This window comes from Vidua chalybeata, chromosome 9 (assembly GCF_026979565.1).
Source record: "Vidua chalybeata isolate OUT-0048 chromosome 9, bVidCha1 merged haplotype, whole genome shotgun sequence".
Lineage (NCBI taxonomy): Eukaryota > Metazoa > Chordata > Aves > Passeriformes > Viduidae > Vidua > Vidua chalybeata.
The window spans coordinates 15,022,801-15,047,308 of NC_071538.1; the positions used below are offsets into that span (position 1 = coordinate 15,022,801).

Genomic DNA, 24,508 nt, shown 5'->3' on the forward strand with positions numbered 1-24,508 from the left:
AGTGTGAGATACATGCTTCCCACTTTATCCTAGATTTGTCCTCCCCTGTTAGGTTTTATGTGAATTAAGCTGTAAGCTCATACAGAGCTCATCTTGTCTTGTGAACAGTCATGAATGTTCATAGTACAAGGGAAGAGACAACTAAGTATGTCTATTAATTTTACCCAATTCAAGTTTTCACTCTGCACACATGGAAGAACAGTGGCCTTGATGTGTGCTGCACTCCTAGACAGCCTTGCCTGGGGAGGGGCTGGTGCCACTCTGCCACGTGGCTTCCCATCCTTGCTCATTGATGGCTTTGCATCATTGCTTCCCATCATTGACACCTTTCCAGGTGTCAGCAGAGTGCCCCCAAAATAACCAGAGGCTCTGTGTTCACAGGACATAGGGAACAATTGTGTTCCAACATTTCACTTCTGTTTGGGTTAATTCAGAGCAAGGCACAGGGAGGATGGAAGGAATTTTAATCTGCTGACCAGCTTCTTGGGCAGGATAACCTGATTGAACACCTCCTTCTTGAAGCATTGAGCCATCTTCCCTGAGATCTCCATGACAAGAAACAGACACTGCACTACATAAAAAGGACACACTCTGGAATTCATTATATGCACCAGTTTTAGGTTGCTTGCAGCTTAGCAGTAACTTTACAGCTGCTCTCAGGGCACTGATGAAAATGTTGATTATCCACTGCAAAATCCTCAGGAGCTTCCTCTGCCCAGCAGTGATCACCCCTGCAATTACAGACTGGAATTCTGCCTCAGCCAATGCCTGCTGCATCTCACATGCTCCTTGTCCTGTGCTCAGCTCCTGTGAACTCTCACACCACATGTTGCTAAACACATTACAGAGTGTTTTTTATGGAACAATCCCATGGATATCTTTAGCTGCTGAATTTCGTACCCTGAAATTGAAACGTTGGCAGATGGCTCGTGCTACAAAAGGCATTAACAGAGCAAACCTGAGGAGGGTGCACTCTGTCATCCAAACCAACACTCTAAGAAAGCCAAATCCCATTGCTATCTGTGCCCCCTCAAAACTGCCCAAACATAATACACTTTTGACAACCAGGGCAAGCATCCCATGGGTTTAAGTTCACATTTCATCAATGGCCAAGTGCCCTTGGGACCCTAAATGGAAAAAATTCTTAATTATCACTCATGTTCTTTCATCATAGTAGAATTAGAAAGAATGCCCAGTGTCAAAGTAGTCTAACACTTTCCATTATAATAAGACATTTTCAGCCACTGAGTGATCCCAGCATTAAAAAAAAAAAAACAGAAAAAAAAACCTTTACAAATATTAATAAAGTACAGCACCCATTTGACCAAGGGATTTGAGGGATTTGGTATGCCAGCTGGGTTTTGCCTCCTTGTGAAAATTCATTAAAAATTGGATAAATATTAAACCTTTGGAATTTCCTAAGGGCATACGTAAAGTAGAGGCCTTTCAGTTCCAGGAAAGGAGAAAGAGGGGAAAAAAAAAAAAAAGGTCACAGACTCCACTTGCATTAAGCATGCTCCAGGTCTCACAAAAATGAAGATGATAAACAAAAATCGTGAACAGCTACTCATTCAGTGAAACCATCTTATCATGGGTTTAAGCAGGCACACCCTGGAAAAATAGCGTGTGACCTTGAAACTAAAATAAATTTATAAGTTCAATTACAATTTCACATACACCTCTAAATATGGCATTGCCCAAATTTTGTGAACAATTCAAGCCAAAGGTCTGAAAGCTATTTGAAGTGGACAGAAGATGCCTTTTGTTTGGACTTAGACTCCACAGGAGATTCTAAATAAGTTCTGGGATTTAAGTAGGTTTTACACACCTTTTACATTACACATAAAACATTAAATAGAAAGGAAAAAGAAGAAAAGTTAAAAACATTTGAGAGTTTTATTCCTTGCTGCTGCTGGAGCTGAAAGAACCAGACATACCACTGCTGTCCATTTCCCCAGCGCTGTGTGAACCACAAGGACTGCACCTGGGCTCTTCTCAGCTGGTTCAATCAAATAAATGTGGGTGCCTATCCCTAGCTGGAAATACAACCAGTCTGCTTTACTCCCTTCCATTTAACTGTTTTTCCTGCTGTTCTTCATGACTATTTCCCTAAGCATTTCCTTCAGCTATCACACTGCTCTGAGATTGCTCTGGCTTCTCCCTTCTGTCTCATTTCTATTTGCTCTGTGTTCTTCCCTGTAACTTCACTAGGCAGATCCCCTGAGATTAGTTTTGAAGGACACCTGGGGTAGACTTTCATTTGGTGCGTTTTCCCGCTGGAGTTTCTAAAACAATTATAGGGAGGAACACGGAGTCTCAGCAAGCAGCTCTCACTTCCACCTATACTGCAGGCAAAGCCCCGTGCAGTGCTAAAGAACCAAAAACTGTTTTCCTGGCTTATAATTACTGACATCCCAGCCTTGTGGTTTGGCTCTCCAAGCCCCGTAGCCCTGAGCTCCCTTCTCAGCGCTGTGGTTTTGTTCTGCAGCTCGTCACGGGCAGGCTGCAGAGCGCAGCACCAGCCCTGCAAGCGCCGGGGCTCCTCCGTGACCCAGCCCCGGCAGCGCAGCCCCCGCCCCGGCTCCGCGCTACCGCTGCTGCCGCGCCGGGGGCGGATGTTCCGCCCGATTGGACCCAGATGTTCAGAGAGGTTTCCAAAGCAATTGCTTCCCGTCGGGAAACGCTGTCCCTTTTTTTGGCTGGGAGGAGACCCGAGGAGCAGCAGGCATTAGGAGGGAGGGCACGGTTTTCCTGCCAGATTCGGGAGCTCAGACTCGCAGCTGGAGGCTGGGGGCAGCCACTGCCCTGTCCGCTGCAGTGGCTAAACCTGCAGTGCTTTAGGGTGGGCTTGTCACAATGAAATAACTCCTATCCTGATCAGCACAATGACAAACAGTCAGAAAATCAGTCTGAAAACTGCTTAGGCAATGTTCCTGCAGTGCTTCATCACCACTTTTCCAAGGTGGAAACCAGAAGATCCTTGTGTTAAGCTTCCATTGTTATTACTTGGTATTGCTGTGCACCCAGAGTCCCAGGCACAGATCAGTATTCACAGTACCAAAGGCTGCCAAAAGAAGCTTATCTGATACCAGCATAAAGAAACAAGCACCACAAACAGGCAGACAGGAGAACATGACTGAAGAACAAGCCTATGAGGGCCATAACATTTTTAAGCAATCTTGGAGTGTTTTCAAAATTGTATAATTGCAAAGGACAACACTAAAGGCTTTAGAGGAAATATTTTAAAAGTACAAAAGAATTTAGATAGGCCAGGGCTTTCAAGCCAGTCTCTTGTACAGTTCTCACCCAGCAAGAGAGGCAGAAAGAGACACCACCTCTATAGACACCACTCCAGGAATAAACTGGTACAGACATAACAGACCAAAGATAGCAGATTAGGAAGAAGGGATAAAAAATGTCAGGGCTCACCAAATACCTCCAGGGACAAGACAATCCAGCTGCAATCCCTCATTCTGTCCATTTGCAGAATACTGAAGGCTAATAGGCACAGCCAGTTGTAAACTATTTTTTGTCTCCATTCAGTTTTCCATCTCCTGTTCTCAGATTTACCAAGGCAAATCACTACATTCTCTAAAATAAGATATGGAAACTCAGAGCCTTAGCCAAGAAGCACCTCAGTGGAAAATACAAACCACTAGAAGTAAGCTAAGTCTCCCACAATAACAACATTTCTAATGTACTGAGCAAAGAGAGAGGTAATGCCATTGCGTCCTGATGATACAGATGCTGCCTCTTTTGTGCCTCTGTGACACTACTGGATTTAGGAGTACAAGCAGCATAGCTCATTGAGACTTCTAGCTCTGATGGCAAGGGGACAGGAGGATTGCAAAGGTCACTTACATGCAACATGAAGTCTGGGTATGCAATACTTTTGCTGCAAAGCAACCAAACGAAGAGACTGGAGAGGGAGCCTGTGGTAAACAGAGATTACTGCTCTTTTGAACTCTGCTAACACCAGAAATGGAGAGGAAGAAGGACATGAGGCAAAAAAAAAGAAAGTCAAGGGATGATGCACCAGTCACAAGACCTCACCATGCCTGTGAGCACATTGTTAATTGGAATCTCTGCCCCCACCGAGGCTGGAATGTGGTTTATTCTCTGCCCGTCACGCACAAGCTCTCACTGTCACACAAACAAGGTACAGCAAAACCACTGCAATCTATCTGCAGAGGCTTTTGAAAGGTTTCTGCTCAGGCATGACTGGATTAGACGTGGAAGGTGTGTTTCCACTAGAAAATAACCATCTTATCAGCCAATGCTGCATTTCTCAGCGGTCAAGTAGACACAGAGGCCTAGAAAATGCTCTTCTACAAGTGGTAATATAAATGAAGTTGCATCATTTGCACTGATTATCAAAGCAACAAGGAATTTTTAGCAACAAGAACAGAGGTGCTGAGAGCCTGCAGTCTGGGTTAATGGTCAATTGGCAGACCCACTAGCCCACACTTCAAGCATATTTACCCAACTTTCTCAAAGCTATGGAGAACCCCTCACCATCCTCTGCACATGGCTCTAATGGCCAGCATTTGTTCTGAATGAACCTATCTTCAGTTTCTGGAGCCTAGAAATGTTCTAGAGACTAGTTCCACTCTTATCTGCCCCACTGCAAAGCTCTTACTCTGCCTGAAGTAGGAGCATTGCTCAAGCCTTTCCCTCATCTTCTCTTTGTTCTGCTGTCAAAAGAGATGCAGCTTTTGGACTACCCAACAACATGATACTTCTAATTTTTTACCAGTTTTGTTTCTTCTCCCAAGGCACTCTCCCCCCGACCAAGTCTAAAATCAACTGGCTGTAACTTACCAGGCCATCCCCCTGTCAGTATACTCCATCTGCCAACTGCCTCACAGCACCTAGAAGAATTCCTGACAGGTTATAAAGCCCAGAAATTTAGTTTTACTAGTGTTTCTCAGTATGAAATGCAAATACATTTTATACCTAGCAAACAAAGGGCACAAAGCATGATGGAGACAAAAGCAGCTCAAAACATAGCACTAGTAGAGCTTTTTTCCTTTTTAAAGCAACAGTATTTTCTTCTTTGTTGATAGAGTTGAGCTAATAGTTCACTACATTGGCTAGAGATAAGTTTCTTTAGGCTTGATAACCAAGTCAAAAACCACAAAAGAAAGGAAGCTTATTCCAAGCAGCAGCTGCAAACTTTAAACACTGTGCCAGACATGTAACTTCACAGCACCCTGGCTACACATGAAACTGGAAGCTGTCCTGTGCACAGATACCGGCTCAGAAAGCAGCAACGCCAGTGGGGACAAAATCCACCTGGGACATGAGGGTGGCACTGGTGTGTCACACACCAGTTTGCTGTAACTCAGCAATGTGTTCCTGACATCCCATGGATGTCAGGAAGTTTCTGCCCTGTTTACCTGCAAACATATATTGTGAATAAGTGGATAAGCATATTCAAATAGACCTACTGAATTTCCAGCTTCGTTTGACCTACGTAACTGAGTGCCACAGCCAACCCAAATACACACACGTGGGCCTCCTGTGTGGCTGGTCTAATACCAGCTGCTGCCTTCTGATTCACAGGATTAAACAGCACAAGGCCAAGGCCAGCTCTAAGGAGTCAGGAGAACAAAGCTATTTTTATGACATGTTGTAAATGAAAAGGAATTCCTCTTAAAAAAAAAGTATTCTAATGGTTTTATCCATGTAACTGAGAGCAAAATGTGGTTCACAGTTGTAAGATAACAAAATGCTGTCAAAAAAGAGATTGTCCTGTGAAGAAAATGGAACTTGGAACATGCCAGAGGAGCTGCAGAAAAACTGAAGATTTTTCTGATGAATGCTGTCTCAGAAGTTGAAGCATAAATGATGGCTCACATACGGTGTGTCAGTAGATGTGTCTTCTATGTACAAACAGGGTGATGGATAGACTGTCCTACAGACTCTTTTGTTCAAAATGTAACCTGGAATTTGAGCCAAAATTTGAAGAAATATTCCTGTTCTGAAATGTCTTAGGAAACATGGAAGTTTTTAGTGAAAGGAATGGATTTAGATAACTTACGATTGCTTTGTGCTTTTTTGTCTGTGAATAATTATCCTTCAATGAAAAAATACCTAAAGTAGCAGAGTTTCAGAAAAATCCTGGAGAAGAATAGGCTCTATATCATCATTATATACAGGGTGTTTTATTTCCATAAAGGACCTGCTCCTTTACTTCGTTACTATTTTTATGACATAGTTTATTAAATGTCATGCTCATATAAAATCTATTAAAAGGATACCAGGGCTGAAAGGGTCAGGTCCACGTGTTAGTAATTGGTGAAGTAGGACTGCCTTGCAATTTCAGCTCAGGATTGCTGTTGAGAACACTGACTTTCCAACATTCTCACAAGATTTTTCTAATATCACCATGTATCTAAGGGTTTTACAAACCATACTTTCACATTTAGAGCATCTCTGGAATACTTGGCATGTTTAACATCTCCTCAAGAGGAATCCTCAGTGTCTGTAACCAGGAGACCAATCTTCCTCCTCGCATTTCCTCTCTGCTATCCACATGTTCTGCAGCTCCTACAACTACTCATACAAGGCTGAATGTCTTACATTACAGAAATTAGTCCAAATCTCAGTCTTCCCTCTCCACTAGATAGACAGCTGTGTTCTAAGCAAGCCAGGATATAATTAAGCAATTAAGGATAACATCTGCACAGGAGAACTGAATTAACATTGAAAATGCAATGTTATTTTTTTGCCTTTTTTAACTTTTGGCAGCCTGATTTCTGTAATCATACGGCACTTTAAAAATCTTAAAGTGCCAGTGTTTTAGGAGTTTCCTGCCAGTTATAAACCCTTCCTTTCTCTGCTGTCCCCATCACTGTTGCTCTTGCCATGTCCCAGACCAGGCTACTGCTCCTTCCCACTGCCCAGATGGCTGGGAGGAGGAAAAGGGGCTCCTGAGAGTCCAGGAGATGTTCCCTGCTCCCTGGTCTGCTGCCCTTGCCCCAGACTCTTTGTGGAGAAGTGACTGATGAGAAAATCCTACTTAGTTCTTACATCCCTGGAGATATTGCACCCCAAGTAACTGTGTGGGAGGACACCTGAGAGGCAGGACAGGGGACCCACAGTAGGACTGACAGCGTCTAACAGCCCCCATGGAACATCAGACCAAGCCCTGGGATGTCACAGAACAGCAGGAGCCACACCAGGCTGAAGAATTGGACAACCTCCGCAAAATAGGGTGGGAGACTTTTTTTTAAAACAGGGATACAATAGTACATTTTCAGTAGCCTCATCTTGAGACAGCTGAGTAATTTCAGCTGAACTTTCCGGCTGTGCCAAACATGTGGCACGGAAAACATCAGCTCAAAGATGCCAGTGTAAAAATAATAAAGCATTTTTCACATCACTTATAAGAGAAAATATGAGGTGATCCCAACTATGATCCTAACTACAAGCTCAGCTACCTGCTCCACTTACAACCATATGCCTGCTCAAAAGAAAAAAAATTGAAAAAAAAATTGAAAAGCTGTCTTTGCAGGCTTGGGTGACAAAGCACAAGGGCATCCTAGGACATCCATCAGCAAAGTCTTTTTTGGGGAGCTGAACTGGTTCATGAGGTTGAATACAAACAGCAACTCATTAAACAACACATATTTAGACTAAATTCTTGGCACATTACAACAAAAAAAGCTAAAGGATCACCACAGGAAGAATTACAGCCTAAAAGCCCTCATTGCTTTCTGAAGTTATCTCAAAGTAAGACTCCAGGGAAATTTTTACATTGTTTTTACAGCAAGAGTACACAGAAAATCCGACTTCTCCTATTTTGGCATCTTTGCTGAAATGAGAAGCCAAATCATTTGTATATTCACTGAGTGTTCATATAGAATATATACAAATTATTCAGTGTACTCTAAGAGGAGAAGGCAGAAAGGTCAAAATAACAAGAAACTGGGAAGGTGCCAGGAAGCTCCTGCCCTACTTTGTTTTCTAGACTTGCATTAATAATTAGTGTTTTACAGAAGAAGAGTTTTTAAGTAAGATTATTTAATATTCTTAAAAGATTAGAATTTAAATAAACCGTAATCCAAACAGAACATTTACATTTAAAGAGTTTTTTTTCCAAATAGCAGAAATGCTGATTGCTTGGGCCAGGCTCTGTATTTTCTGTCCTTGTCAGTTGTGGGTGAAGTTCATAAAATCAAAAATGGTCAGAATACAAGAGATGGTCAAGATGAGAGAAACTTCCAAGTAGGCCTACCAAGCTCTTGTGCACCCAACAATTTGGCCATTTTCCTCCAATTTTATGCCTCTGACTAAATAAACAAATAAAAATTAAGACACTAACAGTTTCACAAATCTGTCTTAATTAAGAAGAGAAGAAACACCCTCAGACACATGGCGTAAAATCACAACTGCAAGAATAGAAATACTACCAAAAAAAAAGTCAGGTCTTTCCTGAATCCCTCTTGCTTACTGCCTTCATATGGCTTGGTCTATTTTCACTGCTGTTGTCAGGACAAGTGTTTGTGTTAAATAGCTGTGAGTGTTGAGGCAGGGATGCTGCTCAGTCAGGAGGGGAAGGAGGTCAGGGATTTGCACACGGGAGCATCCTTCTCTCCTGCAGAAAGAAGCTGCCATTCCTCTTGGGTATAACCAGAAGCACCACACACAGCTGGAGCACAGGGGGAGAGATAAATTTAGGAAGATAAAAGCACACGGGGAGTTTAGTTACCTCAGTGTTTATTACAGCAGACTGAAGATAAAGGTCAACCCCCTGTCCCGGAGCCCTCAGTGCTTCGAGGCAGAGAAAATGTTACAAATTGCTCAGACAGCTCTAACTATGCAAGTAATCCATGGAGCCTGCCAAGGAACACATGTGTTTCAGGCATAAATCGTCCAATCTATTCCTTTCTGAATTAACATCTGTCATCATGACACCATGCAAAATGACTGAAGACTGGATCATATTAACAACCACACATATTGGATAAATATTTACTGTTCAGACTTTCTCCCCCTGCCCCCCCCCTTAAATTAAAAATGCAGATAGCAAAATTCCTGGAGCTGTGAAAGGGGAGTCTCTTTTCAGCCACTGACAGAAAGCATGTGATTTTATTTACAAAATCAAATCAGTGTTTTTCCCCTCCTCTGTGAGTCTTCATACCCCACACCGGTGAACTTACAGCATCCTGTGGTGTTGCAATGCTCTCCAAAGAGCTCTTCTGGGGAATTCTGTTATGCTGGAGGTTGCTCACCTCAGAGACTCCACAAAGCCTTCTCCCTCTGGATGCAGAAACAGATCTGGCTAATTGTGCCCCAAGAAGAGAAAAATTTGCTGTGACCCTTGCAAATAACTGGATAAAACAAATAACTTACTTCCATGACAAGCTGTCAGGTGTATTACTGGCTTGCTACCCTGCTCCCCATAGTCAACAAATGGGTCATGGAGAGTGAGGACAGGGGGTCCCAGAGTCACAGAACAGGAGGGTGGGAAGGCAACACAAGAGTGCAGCCCTGTCCTTTGTACTCCCAGCACACAGAATTTTCCCAGATACTGGATCAAGTCTGCATTACAGAAAAAAGATGTCAGCAGTCAGTACTTCCCTCTGCAAGTATGTCATCTGAGAATTGTAAGGACAGATTTCTAGGAAATTATGTGTGTTAAGACTGATTCTATCTAGTTGAGCTTCTAGCCACCACATTCTGCTACTTCTTCTCAGCATGGCTTGAGAGGCTGAAAGAAATCCTGCTGAAATCTTTCTGGATATTCTGCATAGCAGGGAGCAGTGCTCCTCCATCAGCAAGTTCTCCTTCCAGTCCTTTACTCTCACACTGTTTGAATGGAACTTGACCAAGATATCCAATCTTGATTTCAAGCCTGTAGGGCAGATGCAGCAAATATACTTATACTGATATAAATGTGCTGCCTTTTTTGGTCGTTTGCCTAGCTTTAGATACATTTCTTCCTACAAAATTAAAAAGTCTTGTGAGAAAAAATGTTCCCTCTAGGTACAGAGAGAGACTACAAGTAAATCCCCCCAAAATCTCATGCATAAGCTAAATAAATCGAGCTCCGTAACTAAATAAATTGAACTCAAATCTCTCAGACTAAGGGAGGCTTTGCAGACTTCAAATGATTCCTGTAGACCTTTACTGAAGTGTTAACACAGAACATCTTTATCCTACTAGCAGTTGCACGAATAGGCGACACCCTCTGGGTGACGTCTCAGTTTCACTGTTGGTGATGTCCTGGCACTTTTCCCATCTGCTGGATTCGCTGTGTGGAGGAACATCTGCTGCACATGTGGGCCATGCAATACCTCAGCAGGCATGGGCTGCACTGGTGGCAGAACTACCATGGCTGGCTGGGACAGAGACACACCTTGCTGCTGGAGAGGCCAGGTGGAGGTGAGGCCATGCAAGCAGTGGGAAAGTTGGGGGATATCCGAGAGCACTGTGGTGCGAAAGGGAGCACGACACAAATCCACAGGCAATCAGGCCATTTCATTAGCCCTGCTGTTTATGGAATTGTGTGTGTTTCATTAAGATCACCATCAGATTTACGTTCTTTACGTTGGCTCAGCTATTCCAATCAAGGCAGGCAACCTGAGTTTACAGGCACTGTGACCTTGAAATGCACCTATTGGGATTTGCATAATATTGGTGTCTCAATATTGCCAGGGCCTGCAAAACAGAGTGAGTGCAACATGAGCACCCTCCAGATGCTTTTTCAAGACAGCTGCACTAGCTCTTCAGCTAGCCCTCACACTGACTTTGAGATGTGGAAAAACTGCAACTCTAAATTGCCCATCTTTTTGACTTTGGTTGAGAAGGAAGGAGTGATCAAATATCTAGGTGAGAGCAGCAACTGTCACTTGTATGGCAACAGGCATCAGAAGAGATTAGATAGTGACAATATTAGAAAGAAATGGTCTCAGGATAAAGCAGGATGGGTAGGCAATCCCAGAGAGGATGTCTGGGGCAATGACACAGTCCTTTCAGGGGTAAATCCTGTTTGGGTCTCTTCATTTAAGAATGATGTACACGAATAGAAACTAAAGAAATAAAAATCTGACTGGAGCTCTCTGGTTTTCACATTACAGCTGGGATTACTGAGCCAGAAATGAAGATGATTCTGTCTTGGCAGATGTGGGATAAAGGTTCTTTAAGGACTGCTGATGCCTAGCATGGCTAAATACTTCTCCATTAATAAAAGTATAGGGTAAGGATGACTGATGTGGCAACAGCAAGCAAAGCAAGGGACAAAAAAAAAGGACAAAACCCATGCATAGTGTGGAAAAGACTAGAAGGGCAGACACATCAACAATTTTTCTTTTAATTTTAAAGAGAAATTGTCTAAAAATTGAGCAATCAATGATGTTATTCCTTTGCCAACTTTTGACACCTGGATTTTTTTTCATCCAGGAAATTGTGTGGTCATGGCTATTTTTTTAATTTCTTCATCTGCCCCATTAGCTTAGGTGAATGGTTACAAACTTGTAGATATTAATGGCTACCCAATCCAGGTGGACAAGTTTTATTGTCCAGGACACATCCACCTGGCAACATTGAATGCTATGAAGGCACATTGCAAAGGCACCAGAGCAGCCCCTGCCACCAGCTGATGCTTGACAGTGCACTTACAGACAGCACACCGTGCATGCCTGGGTAGGAGCAGCTCTCAGCTATGTAGTGACCTGCCTAATCTCATTAGGCTGTTGCATGCAGGTATGTATGAAGGGCAAGCTCCAGCCTGCACTTTCCATACCAACAACCTTCCTTTGGGAATCTGGCCAGGAAGTCTCCCCCAAGGCCCACGCTGCAAACTGGGTCATTTGCATACTGAGGTTCTTGTATGGTCCTCACCACAGTGCTGCCTGAAAGCTTGTTAAAAATCACAAAATACACAGCTAAAATTTTCTCCCTGTCTTGGTAACAGGGACAACATTTTATATAGGATATCTACATATTTTCCAGCCTCTCTTCTAACCATGACTGGAAAAAACTGGCTTACCTTCTCTCATAGGGCACCAGTGTTCATACTTCTCCTCAAATCTTCTGGAAATTGCTCTGATCTCCTAGGCCAGTCACAGAGAATGATTTCTTTTCATATGCAAGTCTTCCACGGTTCCCTTGGGCCATTCCCACCAATGCACTGTAATGGTGAAACAGCTCCTGACCATGGCAGCACAACCCCCCAGGCAGTATGGACTAGCCTTCTACAGAGCCAGAGAGATCAAAACCTAAAACAACCCAAACAACCATGTCAAGACAATCAGAGCAGAAGACAAGCTAACTTCCAGCTGCTCTCTGGCAAAGGAATATGGAATATTCTCCACAGAATGCACCTCATCTTCTCAATCAGAGATTTGGTAGGAGCCAGAAAAGTCTACCTCATGTTTTCACTTTCTTACAAAGCATTTTCTGTGCTTCAGCATTTAGTCATGGTTCAGTCACCTTGACTGAGGCACCGAGCGATCCTGATGATGCAGTACTGTATTCTCTGCTACAATTCCTCCTAGCATTCCCCCACACTCTGAGTAGAAATGGTTTTTAAACCATGTTCTAGGACAACCACCACTGAAAAGGCTTTCTTGCCTCTTCCTCACTGCAAGCCTCATCATGTCCCTTAAGCAGGCTGGCTGCCTCACCAGCCATGCCTTCTTAAATTATACTTCTGAAGGGATAAGTTATAAATAGCTATTTAGGTGAAAACTCAAATTTGTGAAAGAAATTAAACAACTCTTAAGCTGACTTCTCAGTTCAAAAGCTTTTCTTGTTTATGACAGAGCAGCTTCTGTTCCCTTTCAGCTGAGTCCAAGGAGAGCAGGACACAAGGCAATGCCCACCCAGGCACATCTCTAAGCAGAAGGGCTGAAGCTGTGTTTCAGCACAGGATGAGGCACCACAAATCTGTAATCAAGCTTTGTATTCACAATGCATTAAGAAAACTGAGAGTGGATTTACAGCTCCACCAAACCAGAATGCTGTCCCAGGAATCATCCCACATGTCTTTCTCACAGTCCATGAGAACCTGAGAAGACCCACTGTACACAAGACATTTAAACCACAAGCCCCTTGGAGGAGAAAAGGGAAAGAAAATATTCGCAATTCAAAAGTAAACTCTGGAGTGAATCTGCCAGTAGCAGTGACCACTCCATTTGTCACCAAAGGCAAGGGACAGAATTGGAAAAAGCAGATTCTCCCTCCCTAGTGCAGACCCAGAGAAACCACCTGCACAAGTTCCAGACAAGCTGAAAATACACACATATGAATGAAGCTTTCCTTGGGATGGGACATCAACAACAGATTCACAGCCTCGCTGCTCTCCTGAAGATGACAGGAGGGGCATTATGGCTCCTCAGGTTTGTTTTAGGATGTAAACCAGCCACAGGTAAGGCTATTTCATAATCTGAGGAATCCAGAGTGAACTACAGGGCTGTGACATTCACAGGCTGCTCTAGCAAACATGCAGCATGACAAGGTCATTAACTAATGGAAGAAGAGCTCTAAAGAAAGGCTCAGCAGACAGCACAAGTGCTGGCAGCAGTCTGGCCTTGGCTCCAGCACAGCAAAACTCACTGACTGTGCCAGGAAGGTATCATAAAACACATTTTACCACAACTAGGAGTATGCTAGTTGTTGGGTTAATACAATAATGTAGTTCCCCAATAAAAAGTTAAATAAAACCTTCCCCAGTGCCCCATCCACAAGGTCTCTGCAAGCAGCAGTCACATGCTGTGACACAGGAGCAGGGGTTATTGCCATGCTCACTGCTGGAGGATGATGGTTGTTGGGCACCACTGCTGTGTGCCAGTTGTCAGAGACATGTCCCTGCAAGGGACAGACAACCCAGCCTGGCCTCGCTCACAGGCAGGTGCTCACTTGCTCCTATGACTTTCACTATCAAAGAGAACTTCTAGGTGCCGTAGGCACTTTCTGCACAATGACTCCTCCTGGCAAAGGCTGCAGAGATTCCCACTGGAATCATCCACAGGCTCATTACCACATGAGCAGGAAGCTTGTGAGCTGCCAACTTCTAGCGGCACCTTTGCCCTCACTTGGCTGCTTTATTGCCATGTGCCAGATGTTCAGGGTTGTGAGCCCTAGTAAGCAAGAGAGCTCCCTCTAATTCACTAATGACAGCCAAGATACTGCTCTGGAACTGGCCTCAGTACCAGGCTGAGATGGCTGCTTTGCATATCTGGAGCTTGTAAATTCCTGTTTGTTTCAGGAAGCATCTACTCTCCATGCAACAGAGAAACTTTCAGCTCTTGACCATTATTTTAAGAAGCAATATATGACCAAGCCTCTATCCCTCTGCAATTCCTCTGGTACTTTGTGTATTCAGAAAGAGTTTCTGTCACTGAAAAACCCAGGCAGATGCAGGAGGGTACAAACACTGGGAAGTAGTGGAGTAGATCACAATATATATAGATTATATGTCTTGGCAAAAATAACAGTCCAGGAGAAAGTTTAACTGTTCTGAGTGACTGTCCATGAGTAATTCCCCTCTGGGGATGCATGGCAGCAGTTGTTTCATCAGCAAAGGGGTGCCTGGAAGTGTCACAGGCTCTTACAGCAAAGATTCCAAGTCAGCACTGCCAGACCAGTCACCACAGACGCACGAACAGCTCACATCTGTGACCCTTCTGCAACAGCCATGAGTTCATGGAACTGCAGGCTCTGGGACTCCAACCCATTTCCTTTCCACTTGTACACTGACTTATTAGACCAGCATGGTGCAATACTCCCCTCTGCTAACCATGTCACCTTTCTCCATCCCATACTCCTTTTTAGCTGCAACCAGTGCTATGATTTTCTCCTTTAGTTTATTCTACTGCTTGTCAAATGACTGAAATCAGGTTACCAGCATTTTAGTCACTCAGATTCACTCACTCTTCCCCTTATTAAAGGCAGGTCTACATTCTCTGGTGATACACTATGCCCTATCTTCCTACAAGACTTCAATCTGGAGTGCCAGCTCAGCCAGAACTCTGTGATGGAGACTACCTTTGTTTTGCTGCTGACAGTGAACATTTAGCCAAACCTGTCCTTCTTCTAGGTTAATGTTTTGTCTCAAGTTTTTACTTGCTTCCAGATATTTCTGATTTAGTGTGAAATAAAAAGCAGTTGAACTTTTACATTTCCTTAGGTCCATATTCCACTGCTCCTGCTTCTGGATACAGTGTCTCCCAGGGCACTAAGGCACCACACAAGTATCAGGGAGGCTGTTGCACCAGACTGTATGTAACACATAAAATCCCCTGCCCCACTGTTCTGCTAATGCTTCTGCATCACACTGATTCTTTTTCCTTATAACATCTCCTGAAAATCCTCCTCTCTACACAGCACTTATCCCTTTCTCAGTATGCAAGTGCTGCCAAAAGACTAACACAACACACAGCAAATCCCTCTCAGCTGCAGGGAGAATAAGCTTATCTGACCAATGACCCAGCAATAAATAGCCACTCGCCTTTCATTTACTCTTTCTCCAATAAGCTCCCTTTGATTTCACTTACTCGAGGACTAAGCAAGGACCCCAGTACCTGGCCTGGAATCTCTGGTCCAGCAGGTCCAAGCTGCTCCAGGTGCCTGAAGGAATTCAGAAGGTCTCATTACCCACCTGTGACTGTACCATGGACATGTGCGGTTGCCATCAACAGTCACAGACAAAGGAAACATCAGAGGGCAGAGATCAGCCCATTTCTTTGAGGAATGTATCGACTTCCACAGCAGTTGTGCTCTTTAGCAGAATGCCTCCATTTTCATTTTCTCCATCCTGAAGCCAGACTCCTGACTGTAACCACTGGTTTGCAGTGTGTCTGCACGAAGTCTTGCACGAAGATGGATGTGTCAGATAAGGAATAAGCAACAGTGGCATACAAAACTCTCAGGTCATGCAAGTGACTCTGCATAAATGCAGGAAAGGAAGAAACTCCCCTTTCTCTGGAAAATCAGCTGAGAGAGAAACAAACTCTTGACACACAGAGAGCACTGGGCAGGCATTTGTCATTTTGAACTTACCACACACTGATGAAAATACTAACACTCACTACCAGAACAAACAGACGCCTACGTGCTATTCCCACAGCACTGCTCGTCCTCCATTGGGTCATTCCTAAGAGACAGCAGTTTCTGCATTGGTTTCCTCTAGAAAAAGCAGCTGTGTGAGCCACCTGCTTGCAGCTAAAGCCAGTGACAGCAAGATCTCAGCCTCAAGTAGAGAGAAATCAGATGAAAGCACAAGAGAGCACAAGACAGATGTTTTCCAGCCACCTGGGCTGCTTCCTAAAGTACTCAATGAACTGGCTCAGCAGTCTCAAGAACTAGCATTTATTCCCTTTGGGGTGTCAAAACCCCCAAAAAAGGTAGGGGGTCAAAGGATTGAAAAATGGACAGAAGTAGTGCCTAGACTTAATAAGGGAAAAAAGGGAAGAGCTGAATTATTATTTCAATTCCCAGAATAGCAGGATTAATTATTTGTAAGCACCTGAAAAAAAAAATAACAGACTGAGTAGCAACCCAGGTGGATTTGTCAACAGTGAATTATTTAAAAAAAAAATTTATACAGACAAAAAATTATCACAGGGGAGAAGCAAGACATGAACTGGAATTCAGTAACACTTCTGACAGATCACTTTCACAAACATGCCAAAAGCATTATTGGCGATACAACTGTGATACAAGTTCAGAAGTGGCCAAAAAACTACCCAGGAGGCTCAGTGGGCTCACTCTAGGAATGGAAGGATGTTAATACTTTGGGGTCTGCCTAGGAACCAACACTGTTTAGTGTTTTTATTATCAACCTGGATGATGAAGTAAAAAGTATGTTTATTAAATTGCAGAGGACATGAATCTGGAAAGAATGGCATGTATGCTGGGAAGTCTGCCAAAGGAACTTGGCAAACTGGAGGAGTGTTCTGGAAGAAAGGATTGGTAGGGACAAGTGCACAGTGCTGCTCTTTGGCACGAGGAGCCAACGGCACAAGCACACGGTGTGGAGCGGGGGAAGTGGCTGCTCTCCAATTCTTCCCGAGACCTGGAGTGTCCAGGAACCCAACACCCACCTTCCGTTCCATGCCATTGTGGAAAAGGCCACAGAAACAGTGGATGTATAAAGAATGAGAACTGTGAGATTAATGAATTATCTATTTGCTCCTCTTTTTTGCTGTAGTCTGTACATTTTTGGGCACTGCTCATTAAGAAAAAGATTAATTAACTACAAACATTCAAAAGAGCAATAGGAATTAAGAGATCTGGAAAACATCACCTAAAAGAACTGAAAAAACCTCAGGGTGTTTATTCTGAAGAACTGAAGGATAAGGAGCCAATCACAAGAACACTGAAGTAATGCACAAAGCTGAAGTTCTTTCTGCTCTCTGCCAATCTGGGCACTGAAACACGCAGTTAAGAGAACTGCAATCACTCTCCCCAGTCTAGCAGGTTTTAACAGACTATTTACTGCATCTTTCCAAGAGCAGGGGATACCACACAAGAATTTACTGTTGATGACTTGACTGCAAGCATCAGGGAAAAATTACATTTGTTTTGAAGTAAACCCACCCATCCTTTGAGCTTCAAGCTAAACATTAGGAGTCCCTGCAACTGCATTTGGGTTGCAGGGCACTGACTCTGCCAGGGCTTTCCCTTTCCCTGAATGAGGAACAAGAGCCTGACATAAAGCAAAGAAAATTACTTTTGACTCAATTATTCATGTTACAAAAGCCCACTTGTGCTTGCCCAGAGGTTGACAGGTAACTTCATCTGTCTTGGTAGCAAGAAAATAATTGCAAGTTGGTGCCAGTGTTAGACAAGAGCAAAGTATGCACCCTTAAGGCCCTCTGTGTAACAACTGTATACAATGATATTCCCAGTCTGTTTTGTTATGTATGTGGTGAGCTGCCAACCTCTTCTCTCTGTCTCTAAACACACAGTATAATATGCCATCCCCTGAATGCTAATCCATTTGTCTTCTTATTTGCTGAAAAGTCATTAAGCAACATTTGAAAACAGATATATATATATATATATATATATATATAAAAGATTTGTAAAACAAGATTATTTATTTGGGATTTCCTGACAGACAAACCATTCACTGAATGAGACCTCATTGATCACAACCTGATTCCGTTCTGGGTAGGTGAATTAAAGAGAGCAACCCTGACTATTAACAGGTCCATGGTGCCTCAGAAGGGCACTCAAGCAAATGAGGGGTAAGATTTTTACATGGGGAAGCCAGCGTAGCCACCATTTCCGTGTTTTAAAATAAGACTTCATACTGTTGTTCTGGATGATACTGTAACCAAACACAAATCATGAATCTCAGTAACTGAGCAAAATATAATGGCTTGTGCTACTCAGGAAGTCACAGTAAGTCTGATTGTAGCCTTTTCAACAAGTTGTGCTGCTGCTGTCTCCTCCTCCCCTCCTGTGACATCACATCCTTGTCCCCAGACTCCCATTTCTTCCCTTTCCCATTGCTCTCTTCCTTCCTCTGCTCTTAAATCCTAGGAGTTCATAAAATCCATGCAAAAGCTGGTCCTTTTAAATATTCTTTACGATAATTAAAAATTAATTTCATTGTTTGTAGTGCACACTAACAATCTTGAATAGCAAGCCTCATCTGTGATGCAACACAGATTACAAAGAGAGATGTCTTTGTAAAACATATTTAATTAAAGCTGAAGTCCGTGTAGGTAAAGAAAATCTTCACTTAAATGCAGCAGGACAGAGTGGAACTCTCCTCAGACCAAAATGTGGCCGATATGATGGTGATACAATGTCTGCCCATCGTTACTAATTAGGTGACCTTCACAGTGTCAGCTGACAGCGTTCTTACCACTTTCTCCTTGTAAACAATGTATTTCAGCCACTTGAAATCCTGCCATTTGAATCCTGCCAGAACAAACAGGGAATCCTTCTCATACTGCTCCATTTTCTGGATTGCACCTTCAGGATATGTGATCCGCAGTGTTGTCTTGCCACCCACATCTTTTTCAAAGCCCTTCACTGGAGCCGAGTTCAGCCTGCAGGGCAACCAGAGAAAAGACACTGTCACGGATTCCCACTTACACTCAGATTCCCACTTACACTCCTGTGTGTTGATGACACAGCAATCACTGCTGGGCAAGAGCTCCCTGTAGCAGCTGCTACAGTAGCAAATTTTAATTCTTGCAGTTCTTCATCACAAACACTTATGGAGGGTTGTACCAAGCGACGACAGCTTAATTAGAAGTTACATAAATTCTATCATTGAATATAATGCAAACCATTGCTGCATATCAACTCAGTGATCTAAATAGGGTTGGAGGCTTTGGAAAAGGAAAGTGAAAATATTGTCCTTGCAAATTTAGAGTAACAAACTAAGCATTAATATTTTAACGGCCCATTGCTCCTTTGATGTGTTAGTTGGGTTCTGCAAGGTTGTGCTGAAAGAGATGATGAAGCTCCTCATCAGTTTAAACAAACTGAAAATGGTCTCATTTTCCAACCCCAGCACAGATCTTACACCACTCACCTGCAGTGAGGCTGCACAGGGAAATAGGCCACTTATAATTCTCAAAAAAATCCCATAGGATCAATCTACACCTCTTTAATTCCCCAAACTGGCCCATCAGGAGGGTGAGTTGCCTTGCAATGCCAGCACAAAGGAAGAGGTTGGGCTGGGACAAGGCTCAGCACCGCTGCAGTTTCATGGGCTCCAAGGAGTTTCTGCTGTGGAAGTGCATCCCACTCTGAAAACACTCAAGCAGTCACACAGCTTTGCTCTTGGAGACTCTGATTTCTAAGGAGATGCTACATATTTAGCTGTGCTTTTGTTAAAACATTTCTCAGGAACAAAGTTTTTTCCCTTGAAAAAGCAAACCGCTTTGGCATGAACAGCCATGATGACTTCCAAGACATTAAAGTTTTCAGAATTTCTATTCAAGACTAAAAACCCAAAGCTGAGGAAATTGCACGTAACTTGGAATACCAATCTTGCAGACAGCAAACAGCAGCCTCTGATGGCACAGGATTGCCTGCTTGAATTATTGCAGCATTCTTGACTTGGTGTTGTTCAATATACTGCAAAGTGCTTTGGACTGCAAATTTTGCCATGTACGAATGCTGTATTTGTCTTTTATAGCCTGGGTAAGCATTTTACATTGAAAAACTTTTAGTAGAATAAAAATCTCTATACAACCTGAAATTATATTCAAAATCTAGAGAAATACATTCTTAGGCATTTTTAGCAAAAATACTTATTTTATCACCAGGAATAAAATATTAAAGGCAAATCAAGAATCAGCACCACCACAATTAATACAGCGGATGAAGTCTTTTCCCATGGTTTATAAACCCATTGTAGCCTGACTTTGAGGAACTAGACCTGAGTACAATGCTCCCAGCCAGCCTGATACCTTGCTTTTTCCTCTGCTGCTGATGGCACATTCACACACCACTCACTTCTTCTGTGGGCAGTATTTAAACTTGAAGGTGTTGTGTCTCTTGGGGCAGATGACCTTTTACAAAGCAAAAGCATGTGGCTCTACAGGTAACAGAATACTACCAATACTCTCAATATTCTGCAAAGAAAGCAAGTTTTACATATTTTTCATCTGTCTTCTTTAGGATGAGGAAGTGTCTGCAGTTGTTTCAAACGTCACTGTGAAGCTCTTTGGCAGGTTTTTCCCATCCACAACTGCTGGGTTCACTGTTTTGCTGCTTACTTTGTTAACACTCTCAAAACTTGGGAGTCCTACTTTGTATCTAGACAGGAAATAAATCAAACCATTTCCTCAAGTGATATGAACTCAGGTCTCCAGCAAAGGGCCAGAGTGTGAGCTGCTGATGGAGCCACAGTGACAGAGCCAGCACCACCAAGGCCCGGGGGCAGTGCGGGCAATGGAGCAGGGAAAGTTCAGGCAGCCACAGCACCCAAAGCTGCAGACTCCACAGCCCAAACCCCTTCCCAGACTCCCCAGCTTATAAACACAGCTGAATCTTGGAAAACCTCAGTTAGGATGTCAGGCCTCCTTGTATTGCCCATGGACAGGCAGTTTTCTTCACAAGAAGTTCCAGAGTGTTTTTCTGTCTATGTTCGCTGATTACATATGGAGACACTAACTCCTAACCTTGGCACCATGAAGATCCTTTCACATATCACTCAAGTATCACCATCAGGTGAATCCCTATCTAGTTCTAATCAGGAATTTTTGATACACATTTATTTTTGCCCAGTCTGCAATCTATTCTAAGGAGATATTTCAGAGCACTGACTGACTGCTGCAAGAAGTCCTGCCAGGTAAATAGTGTGACAGCTGGGAAAAACATCTGCACTGAAATCTGATAATGTCTAGTTAAAGAAAAACAGTAACTCACTCCAAGCTCTTTTAGAACTGACAAAGCTGAATTGGACTATCTTCACTGCAAAGAACAAAATTTCTTGCTGCAATTAGCAATCCTCACATGGTAACACATGAGGCATCAAAGAACTCCACATATTGCTGGATCATACCTTTGTCCACAAATGTACCACATTTTTTCATTTAAAATACATTCCCTAGGTCCCAAATATCATCCTTCAAAGGAGTTCTGCAGTGTATGAAAAAGGATGTTATAATACATGGGACTTCCCCAGCTTCCACAGGAATAAAGCAAGCAGTTGGATACATATCCAAGCACCTGGCTTCATTTAACCTTTACAGTTGACTTCTCTCTCCTTTATCCATCCCACCGACAGCACAGGTGCTTAGCTGCCCTCTTATCCTCCCAGCTTGCAAACTGACATAGATTTACTGATGTGGAGAGAAAATGTTGAAGTTTTCATTTAGAAATTAAATAGTGGCCTTCCTGATGTAAATCTTAGTGGGTGGCTTAGACCAGATGGATTGAAACTGTTCTTTTGCTACTTTTTGAATAACCTGAGCCCAAGGAAAGGCTATAAACTGCATTTTAATTCAGCTGGAATAACTACAAGTCAGCCAACTATGATGAGGAGTAAGAGCTCTTTGTTATCAACTGATAGTGGGATGAACTAGGAGAAGGGCTGTAAAAATTTTGACCTGTTCTGAACAGCCATCCCTGTGTCCAGCATACTGATGGAGAAGCAGGGAACCATTCACAGGAACCAAAGACTGAAAGGGATCTTCTTGGTCTTTTTGTCCAGAGTTAGAGATTAGTTATTTTTCTCTGTATGTCCTATTCTTTCATTACACATGGGAGAGAATAGAGACCGTGCTAAATAACACCTGACTTAAATTCTTTTATTAATACCTTTCTTTCTGCTACCTTTAGCAAAGAATTCACTATTTGCCACCAGGTCTTAAAGTTGATTAAAGTTGAGAAAGATTATATCAGATGCATTTCTTTTAATACAAAATCAGTTATCTTACTAAGAAAAAAAACCAGATTATGTTAAACTAATTTTATAAACTTACATTGCAGTTTATCCCACTTTTATTATTTACCATAATAATATTTTGTTCCTCAAAACCTGATGGAAAACTGTTTTTTTTTTTTTTTCAGGCAGACTAATGGGTCTGTAGCTCCCTAGAGCACATTCTCCCTCACTCCTACACGCACTCTCTCACTCTCCATTAGTACAGGTATTATGTTTGTTAATCTCCAGTCACCCAGAACGCCCCCCTAACTTGACAGATTTATTACTAAGAGTTATGACTAGACCTGTGATTTCCCATATCAGCACGTTTTTCAAGCATTCTGAGATGGCAATGATCCAGGTCCTCAGCAAAAGCAAGACATCCTAACTCTGACTGTGGTCCTTGGCACTCCCACCACTCTGCTTCTGCTGCCTTATTCAACATTGTCATCTGCAGAGACACGGGGTCAAAGTACTGCCAGTTTCCAGGGCACACTTACAGGTGTTTAATCACTGCTGGGTCCTCTCTCATAGAGGCTTCCAGCTTCGTAACACCCTATGCTGCACCACTCTTAGTCCTGCCCATCCTAACTGTGAGATGCAGTTCCTGGGGAATGCTACACGTGTATGACCAATAAAGCTGTCCTGAGCTACCACAAAAATATATCTGGGAGCAGATCCAACAGTGTGAGTTACTGCTTGACCACCTAAGGGCGTCACAAAAGCAGCTTTTGGAAAGGAGCTATGAAGGGAAGGTTGAAGTGATATACAAGAGACCACATTCCCAAGAAGCTGTGGAAAACAGAAAGCTTGAGGAATGCCTTTACCCTTTGATGTGATCATCATTTATAACAAACCTTTTTAAGCTCATGTCTATTTTTACCCTCCCTGTAAGTTAATGCTTCCATACAAAGGGATACTGTCACTAGTACAGGTTAAAGTTTGTCTGCATAGCAAGTGAACTGATACAGAAACTGAATATGGGACAAGAACTGTAATGCCAAAGACTCACCTGACAACAACATCATAGTCATCAATTTTTAACCCCAATGACTTATTTGCAAGTACTCCACCATTTCCCACAATAATACATCGCCGGCAGCTGAGACTGTGGAAGAAACAGAGGAGAGAAGTGATTTTTGTAACAGAACTTCAAACACACAGAGAGCACATATTTAGTTTGCATGCATCTGAGAACTACAGGAAACCTCTGTAAATATGAAAAATTAAGAGGGGGACAGAGATACACTTGATCCCCAGCTCACCTCATCATGCCCAGGCATTACATGTGATACACTGCTTTCAACACCTCACACCACGTGTGGCATAATGAGATGAGCTGTCAGGACAAGCAGCTCCTCTCCCCCCACACCCCTGGTATGATGGGCTTGAATCAAACCCATCTGTTTACTTGAACCATCTCATTATTCATTCAGCACTGAAATAACAATAAACCAAAGGCTTAGTGAGGAAGTCTTCTCTCCAAGCAATTTTATGAGTGCAGGCAGATCCTGCCAGGTATCTGGGGTGTGCTCACCTTGCTGAGAGCAAAACTGCTGCTGTTATCATGAGACTTCAAGAGACAGAAAAACATTAAATTGAGAGAAAAAAAGACACCCTCCCACACGCCTGTCCAGTAGGAAACATATATGGAGACACAATAGGTGAGGAAAGGGAAGGAAAATAACCTTAATTAACAAAGAAACAGGAAAGAGAAGGAAGAGAACAGTTTCTCGTGGAACCCTGTGTCACGAGAACTTTGCAGCAGATGTTAAAAAGCGATTTTGTTTTGAAGACAGAGAAAGGACTTCTTTCCAGCCATCTAATCCCAAATGCAGCTGGCTCTTCTGGCAATGTGCCTCCATCTCTGGTAGTTCACTGAAGGAATACGTGTCTGCAGAGCCTTTTTCGGAAAGGGTCCAAGGCAATCAGTTGTTTGGAGCAGATCCTTGAACTAGGCAGCCTTCCTAGCCCCAGGCACAACTGGTCACTTCTAGGCTGTCCTCTCTGTGAAAAGTCTAAAGAGCCAGCATGAGGAAAGCTGTGTTTATGTGGGGTCCCTTTTTGCAGAGCAGGGCTGGAGGGCACTCAAAAGACTCAGCTAAACCACTGAAGGTCACTCTGCTGACAAAGATATTAGCTGGAGACACATGCAGA

General features: G+C 43.0%; 1 protein-coding gene across 6 annotated transcripts in view; it reads right to left on the reverse strand.

Annotated features, from left to right (window-relative positions):
• Window positions 1-24,508, reverse strand: part of ST3GAL3 (ST3 beta-galactoside alpha-2,3-sialyltransferase 3) — a 173,114-nt gene that overhangs the window by 27,239 nt on the left and 121,367 nt on the right. For all 6 annotated transcript variants that reach the window (XM_053950059.1, XM_053950061.1, XM_053950060.1 and 3 more), the window contains 2 exons: window positions 23,364-23,459; window positions 18,830-19,016 (listed from right to left, as the gene is read on the reverse strand). In XM_053950059.1, coding sequence (XP_053806034.1) covers window positions 18,830-19,016; window positions 23,364-23,459 — 283 coding nt within the window. The remainder of the gene's footprint in view (window positions 1-18,829; window positions 19,017-23,363; window positions 23,460-24,508) is intronic.